Raw genomic sequence first — 8,470 nt, forward strand, 5'->3', positions numbered from 1 at the left:
GTCAATCCAGTTCAAGATGGCTACCACAGATAATTGACCTTAGCAAACACAAAACTGACTGTAATTCAGCAAATTCTACAGATACTGAGCTAAAAGTTGGTGTGGTAGTAGCTGAGAGTCAATCACAAAACATATGTAAGCACTAACATTAGTGCGCATGACGTTGTTTTCAACCAAAAAAAGCTACAACTCCTCTTCTCATCATAAGATGATTTTAGTCTAAAACTCTGGCATGAAAGGCGGTGGGGGATATGCTTTCCTTCAAGGAATGCTGGGCTTTTAATTACGGAACAAATTCTGTTACAGAGCAAATATTTTAGGCCTTGATTAACATAACTTTTTAAAGCATCTTTGGTTTAGTTATTGTGCCAATAAACTTTTGCGGTGCTGAATATTTTTGCTTTAACTCTATTTTCTGTTGATGCATTTTTTTTAAAGGAACAGATATCAATTATTGATCTAGCTGATAATTATCCTGCTGTTCCCTTCATGGCAGAATAACATCACTGACTCAAACATCTTATCACCTTTCGTGTCTGATAAATGAAACATTTAGCTGGAGGTAATCACTACTCACAGGTCATTCTAGGCGCCTAAAAATAGTTCTGAAAAATACACTATTCAGTTACAAACAAGGCTTTTTGCATTAAGTAAAGAAGGGGTATGTACTTATAAAAAAGCAAGTGATAAATAGAAAAAAAAATCATAATGTATTAGTCATATGTTTAACATTTTCCCTGTGTAAAATAAAGGCTTTTTTGCCACAAAGTTCACAGTGTGCCTTTTTTTCTGTTGGCCATTTGCTTTTTTATTTCACAAGAACAATTACCTTTATTTTTATTTAAAGCAAGAGGCCTTTGCAACAGAGCTCCTACGGTCCTGCATGTGAGACTCAGAGGTGATTCCTTTGCCTTCGACAGGACTATTTGTAAAAACATCTTTTATCTCTTTTATCTCTTATCCAAAGCATTCTTCACATTGTTTTACCATTCATCTAAATGGTGCACAATTGGTGAAGAGTTATGAAAAGATGCCCTGCTGCCTTTTATTTAAAGACTTGGGAACACTATGACCCGGATGACTGAGAATCCACCTGTGTTCGTATTTCGCTCCACAGATTACACACATCACTCGTTTTAATTATGTTATGCAGCAATAAGATTTACAATGATGCTGCAGAAATGTATGAATACATTTTTATATATACCTTTTCATAAGGAGCACTGACTAAACAAAGGGACAGTACTGCAGGAGGTGTCTGTGCCTCTTATATAAAGTATTGGATTTATTAGGTAAATGTGGATATCTGTCATGAAGGTTTTTCTGAGCTGATTAAAGCATCTACATCACTCTTTAATTTAATATCAAGCCAAATTGGTATTTGAGGCCTTATTTTTATTATAACCTGATACAAACCATGAATGTCATCGAGTGTCTGAGTGAACTCGGAGCAGTTCCTCTCCGGTCCAGCAGGGGGCAGCAGCGGTTCAGGGGGCAGCCGCCCGGCCGCCCGGCCGCCTGTTAGCTGCTCAAGGTGCGGCAGAGGGAAAACAGTCGGGTCGGGACAGAGCCTCGCTAGCTCCTTGCTAGTGCGTTTGACGTTTTTTCTATGTCCCATTTTACCAACAAAAACCGACATTTCTGTTGAATTTGAAACTTAGCTGTGATGTAAGAGTGGCTTGTTGTATTTTTTTTAATTAGTAACGAGGATATTGACGGAAACCGAGACGGATAAAGATATATTTTTTTACGCTTAGCCGGAAAATTAACGGAGCTGAGCTAAAAGGCTAATGCTAGAACAGCTAGCGGGCTAGCTTTCACAACTGCGTAAAAGACCAACCTTTTTTTTTTGACTGAGTCCATTTTTATAAGCGCTTACGATGGCCGATGTTGATAAACTGAACATAGACAGTATTATTCAGCGTCTTTTAGAAGGTAAGTTATTAAATATGTATAACATATTTTACATGCTATCGTGAAACCTTACAGTAAATGCTCAGCTAGCTGTAGCATCCCCGGAAATACGCTGACATTTATTCCCTGATAACATCATTATTATTTGTAATGATCACAAGTTGTTCCATATTGAGTGTATTAAATTGTCAGGCATGTGAAGTCCTGTTGAAATGTTTGTTTCACTCAATCATCGCCGGTGTGACCCTGTAGATTATATGACCTGATTATGGTTTTCAGCCGCCGCAAATGTTTCCACTGCATTTACTTTATCTCTACATCACACACACATACATAGTGTCCTGTACTGATACGCTGCTCTGGTAGACTTCGTGTCCCGTCAGATGGCTGGACTATAAGAATAACAGGAGTATAAATCCCATTAAAAACAAAAGCGAAAAGGCCAAATGATGATGTTAGATTTGCCTGATGATTCAGCTAGCTGTCATTTATGTATCAATGTTTTTAGGTCTGTTTTAAAACTTAAAAAATGCACTCTTGTGGAGTTTTATCCTAATTTATTAATAGACAGTATGGTTATAAGGCAGCAAGCTTTCTACTGAAACTGAGTTAGGCAGATCATTGTCATGTCGATTGTTCGTCCGGCACAACTTTCCCAAACAGACACTGTGTGAAACGTTGCTGACCCGCCTGTAAAGGTGCTATCATCAGTTCGCTGATGGTTGTTCGTGTGTTCCTGTTGCAGTCCGAGGCGCAAAACCCGGCAAGAATGTGCAGCTGCAGGAGAACGAGATCCGAGGACTGTGCCTGAAGTCCAGGGAGATCTTCCTCAGCCAGCCCATCCTCCTGGAACTGGAGGCCCCGCTCAAGATTTGTGGTGAGTGAGAACCGTTATTATGTAACCACATTATTTCACCTAATAGGTGTCTCATTATATGGTGGGTTAGTAATATTATAACAAATCGATGGGAAAAGAATCGAATGAAGTTTGATAAATATTAACCAAAAAAACAGTTTTTCAGTTCAACAAAACATTAAATGGTTATTAAAGTATTTACAGCTTTGGCTGTAAGTTCAATTAAATATAAATATAGTGTAAAACTGTTGCGTTGTATTGTAATTATGTTTTATTTGACTCACTCAGAGCCTCCTGCATCTGTTGTTTTGTGAACAACTTGTACTTTTTTCACTCAGTTTAGCTTTGAGCTGTTCTGTAGCGTCACAACGTGGCGGCGCCAGAAAACCGTTAACTCGTGGCATCTATTTCCAGCACAGAAAGACGGTGCAAGACGGTGTAGATTTCTTTTACAGCCGATGTTCCGCTCATGAAACTGCTGAGTGACACGTTTTTGCTTCTGACGCTGCGTGAGCTGAAGTGACAAGCTAACGTCAGCTCTCCCCGTGCCGTTTTGGCGTCGCTCTTTGAGTGTTAGCTCGCTGTGTTTTCTTGCGGCCTCAGTCAGAGATGTTCTCGCAGTGGCCAAAATACTGCCTCACTCAAAGTGAAGTGTGAAAAAACAACAACAGATTCATTAGATAAATTCCATAAATTAATAGATTTAGTGAATTTTTTACTGTCCAATTCTGTGTCTGTGTTTTGCAGGTGACATCCATGGGCAGTACTACGACTTGCTCAGGCTGTTCGAGTACGGTGGCTTCCCTCCAGAGAGCAACTACCTGTTTCTGGGTGACTACGTCGACCGAGGAAAGCAGTCTCTTGAAACCATCTGTCTCCTGCTAGCCTACAAAATCAAATACCCAGAGAACTTCTTCCTGCTGAGGGGGAACCACGAGTGTGCTTCAATCAACAGAATATATGGTTTTTATGATGAGTGTGAGTTGCGTATGATTAAATGTAATTGCATGTTGCTCTGGTGTGTGCAACAAATCTTATTTTTTCCACACAGTTTCTGGTCGGAGTTAAATGTTACTGGGAGCTTTTTATGACACAGTGACAAATTGAGGAACAATCTCTCCTCGTATTTTTAGGTAAACGAAGGTACAACATCAAGCTCTGGAAGACCTTCACGGATTGTTTTAACTGCCTCCCTATTGCTGCGATTGTTGATGAGAAGATCTTTTGCTGTCATGGAGGTGGGTTCTTGTTTTAAAGTTTCATAAAGCAAACCTTTTTTATTTTCTTTCTTATATTTCAAATATTTTCCCATGTCTTCATGACCTGCCCTGTGGCGTACTTGAACGCAGCACGTCAAAGTGTTGCAGCTTTGACGTCAGCTGTTCTTATTTGTCATTGTGAAATGCTGCCTGTGCGGTTTGTCGACTTGTGTTTAGATTGGCCCAGTGTCAATTTGTTTATTTGTACTGTTACTTTGTCGTCACTTTTTAGGACTGTCCCCTGACCTCCAGTCCATGGAGCAGATCAGGCGCATCATGCGTCCCACCGATGTGCCCGACCAGGGCCTGCTGTGCGATTTGCTGTGGTCCGACCCAGACAAGGACGTCCTGGGTTGGGGGGAGAACGACAGGGGCGTCTCATTCACCTTCGGCTCAGAGGTGGTCGCCAAGTTCCTACACAAGCACGACCTGGATCTGATCTGCCGCGCCCATCAGGTAACAGCAGTCGCCGCCTGTTTCCACAGACAGAAACATGGTTGTGTGAGCACTATGGTTCCAGGACATCACTTCCTGGCAGACGTGCTGCGTGGACTGAACTGTGGTTCTTCACCTTTCTGTTTTTTAACTAAAGCATTGTTAACTTTTGCCAATTTCAGTGAAGTTTTGTTTTTCTTGCTTTAAGACATGCAGACAAAAGGTTTAATTTTGAAACTCTAAAATACGAAGGTTTTCTGAGAAACTGTCTACTGAAATCTAAGAAACTCTGGTTACACCCAAACAAAAAGCTTTTCTGAAGTTCAGCGTTGGGCTTTATTCTAAATCACTGACTTTAACTCTTTCTGTCAGTATTTTTCAGACAGTAATTGGTTCATCTTGATTTGATGCTCACACTTCTCTCATTTTTCTTGTTTCCTTCACAGGTTGTTGAGGACGGCTATGAGTTTTTTGCAAAGAGGCAGCTTGTCACTTTGTTCTCAGCGCCCAACTACTGTGGGGAGTTTGACAACGCTGGAGCCATGATGAGTGTTGATGAGACTCTGATGTGCTCGTTTCAGGTAACAAGGCTTTGGTTATCCTTTAAGTATCGAGGGCAGAGTGAGTCGTACTTTTTTGTACTCCAATTGGAACATTTTTCTAAACTGAACAACAAGTCATGGTTTGTTTTTATTACCTTTACTACTTCTACTTGAATATATTATACATTCGTCCTGAGATGGGACTGTATTATGGTATGGTGCCTTTCTGTGGACAATTTCTTGTCCAAGCTCTGAATTAATAACACTTTAACTGCACAGCTGGACACCTCAACGGTCATGGATGACCCCTATTGATTTCAAGATTATGAGGTTAAAGGTCAAGGTCACAGGTGACCCCCTTTGAGAAAACCTTGTCTGTGCTCCAGCTCTACACACATGTGTTCAGGATTGTTGTGTGAGGGACTTCATGCTTTGGACCTTGATGACTGACAGTTTACTGACGGTGGTCATGTGTAATGTGACATAGGCCCGTCGCGATAAACGATAAATCAATTAATCGCACGATAAATTAAAATGAGGTCGGTATGTTTCATCTATCGGCGTTATCGTTTCTTCGTGTCTCTCTCTCTCTTTCTACTGAAGACACCGGATGACAAAAGGCTCCGGTGCTCTTCACTGACCCCTCGCTTTCTCTTATGCCTCTTTTACACGGCCCCTAATTCAGAAGTCCGGCTCTACTCCGCTCTACTCGGCTCGGCTCGATAAAGAATGCATCGTGTTCACACGGGCCAGTTTGGTTGGTAGCAGAGGAACGCCTCCTCGTGTTGCGGGGGGGGGGGCGTGCGCTACCGAAACTTAGCGCAAGTTGTGTAAACAAAGAAAGCACTATGGACAGCGCTGGCCCTGTGTTGTTGCTGTTTTTTTAAACTTATGGGGATTCTCCTGAGACTTCAGGAAGAGAGGCGCGGTGGAAGAAATGCTCTGGAGTAGGACGGCTGTTATCCGCCGGAGATTTCAGGCTTTACAGCGCCCTCAGCTGGGGGACAGACGGCATAAACGTTGCAGGGTAAGCTAACGCTGTTTTTTATATTCCTACTGTTCGCTCTTTATGCTTGCATCTGGTCACACCCACGACCAATGAGTGAACAGGAGCTAAGCTTGCGCCACTCACGAAGCAGGGCTGGCCCGGCTGGCCCTACTCTGAAGCAGGAACCGAAAAATCAGGGACCGAGTGCGAAAAAATGCAGATGTGAACGCTCGCAAAGCGAGCAGAGTAGAGTGGAGCCGGGACCTTTAGGGTACATGTGAAAGGGGCATTAGCGTCAAGGGGGCGGGTTCTATCACGTCAGATAGCCAGCCGAGGCGCATCGTCTTGTTCCTCTGCAGCATTAGACCCACGCGAGGAGTTTGCAAGCTAAAGAAACGCTGTTTGATATTGGAGGAAAAACCGAAATGGAATTGGTTTCAAGGTCAAAGTAACAGCAGCGGTGTGGGAGCACTTCAGATTCAAACCAAATGACTGAGGCAAACCGCTGAACCGTTGTGAGCCGGTATGTCGCATTTGTGCTTCTGTCGCCGTGTGCTTTTGTTAGTTTGCACTTTTTGTTTCTAAAACTGGCAGTTTTGTCCATCTTCTCTAAATAAAACTAAGGATTATTTTTTTTTGAAGGGCAGTTTAGTTTACAGACTTAATAATCTGTACTGTTTTGGTTGAATGTAGGTTTTTTTTTTTCTGTATTTAGTTTTTAGTCAAGTGCATTTTTTGTGAACAGAGACTGAGAGTCCATTTAATTTTTGTTTTTGGTTGTTTGGTTTATTTTGTGTTCCAGTTCCAGTGTTAAGTGTTCTTTTGAAAGTAAAGTTTACTAATCTTTGAGAGGATGTACTTGCACTATTACGTTATTATCATTACGGCCGGCCTCCTAGCAATATTATTGTTTATCACAATAATTTCGGAGACAATTAATCACCAAGCACAATTTGTTATCGTCACAGGCCTACTGTGACGGGGGTCCTGTGTATTGTTAGTGGTACATTTGTTTTGGGGTATATAAATCTTGTTTGAGAAATATAAAATAATCAATTGGAGGTAAATACCACTCATCTGAGGAGAAACATGTAATGTATTCAGTTTTAGTGTTATTTCAGATTGACACATCCAAATAACTTTTTAGGAATCAAGTAACCTAATCTTTGCTTTTAGAACTGATTCAAATAGTTTTGTTTTTGTAGCTTTAAACTACCAGTAAGTATTCACACTTTGAGAGGAAAAGCATTTTTCATTTGTTGCTTTTATTCACTGAGTAGCAAAAAAAAGCTCCCACAGCAGTTCTTGTCTGTTCTTTGTGTCATTTATTTATGAATATTGTAAAAAAACAAATCCAATCACACTTGCTGCCTTTAACTCACTGTATGTATGTTTATTTTTGTCTCATCAGTTTTGTAAAACTGGGTGTTCTGTACAATAAGGCGACCATTTGAATACAATCTTCAAACTATTTGGGCATATTTTAGACAAATTGAGGAAAAGCTTTCAGTCTAAGTGATCAAAAACGAAAAACCCACACCCTGAGGAGCTCAGATTTATCAGCCTCAATCATTTTTACCTTCCTGTGATGTTTCCAGATTTTAAAGCCCGCTGAGAAGAAGAAGCCCAACGGCAGCCGTCCTGTGACTCCCCCTCGCAACATGGTCACCAAGCAAGCCAAGAAATGAGGGGGCGGGTGGGAGACAAATGACCAGAGCCTCACCCCTCTGGTTCACTTTTGTCCTCTGCGTTTGAAGGATTGGTTATTCTTCGTGCTGCAATACTGAAAAAAAAATCCACTCCTACTCAATGAAAGCAAAATATTTTATTGTTCTGTCCACAGGGGTAAATTGATACGTCACCGTGAAAAACCTCAGGTGTTTTGCACTCCATTTTGCAGCTAGTCTTTGCCACATATGACTGTTCAATCAGGAAAAAAACCCGCAACAATACAGCTACTTATGCACAGGAATGCCTTGTTTGAAGCTGTGCACAACTTTTCCAGTTTCTTTCATGTCTCATTGGTCATTTCATTTTTCACACTTTGTAATTGTTACCAATGGCTGTAAAAACATAAGGAAAGTCACAGACATGGGTTTACTTCTGTAAACTTTATTTACTGTTTATTTACTCTTGGCGTCAGAGAACCACTCTACACAGCATCACATTTTTAAACGAGTCATGTGCTAAATTAAATGAATAAACATTCACTCTTGTAATGTCTAAATCTTTCTAATAAACTTTTAAGTGTATTTTGGGGGGTGTAATTATCTTATTGTGTTTTTTTTCTTTTGCAAACTGTTATGACTCTTTGAATTAAAAGAATAAAATTAAAATAAATATAACAATATCTTCCATTACCTCCACAAGAGGGAGATGGGTTATATTGTGGGATGTTTTATTTTTCCATAATATAAAAAATACATGTTTTGAAAATTATTACAAAACTGACTTATTCCCATGTAGGTTTTTTCAG

General features: G+C 40.6%; 1 protein-coding gene across 1 annotated transcript; it reads left to right on the forward strand.

Moving 5' to 3' along the window:
• Positions 1 to 1,532: 1,532 nt before the first annotated feature.
• Positions 1,533 to 8,246, forward strand: ppp1cc (protein phosphatase 1, catalytic subunit, gamma isozyme). Its single transcript, XM_017414710.3, has 7 exons — positions 1,533 to 1,935; positions 2,660 to 2,791; positions 3,518 to 3,748; positions 3,904 to 4,008; positions 4,262 to 4,485; positions 4,911 to 5,045; positions 7,593 to 8,246. Exons 1-7 carry the CDS (start codon positions 1,881 to 1,883, stop codon positions 7,680 to 7,682), a joined length of 972 nt encoding a protein of 323 aa, XP_017270199.1. The 5' UTR covers positions 1,533 to 1,880; the 3' UTR covers positions 7,683 to 8,246.
• Positions 8,247 to 8,470: the final 224 nt, after the last annotated feature.

This window comes from Kryptolebias marmoratus, linkage group LG1 (assembly GCF_001649575.2).
Source record: "Kryptolebias marmoratus isolate JLee-2015 linkage group LG1, ASM164957v2, whole genome shotgun sequence".
Classification (NCBI taxonomy): Eukaryota; Metazoa; Chordata; class Actinopteri; order Cyprinodontiformes; family Rivulidae; genus Kryptolebias; species Kryptolebias marmoratus.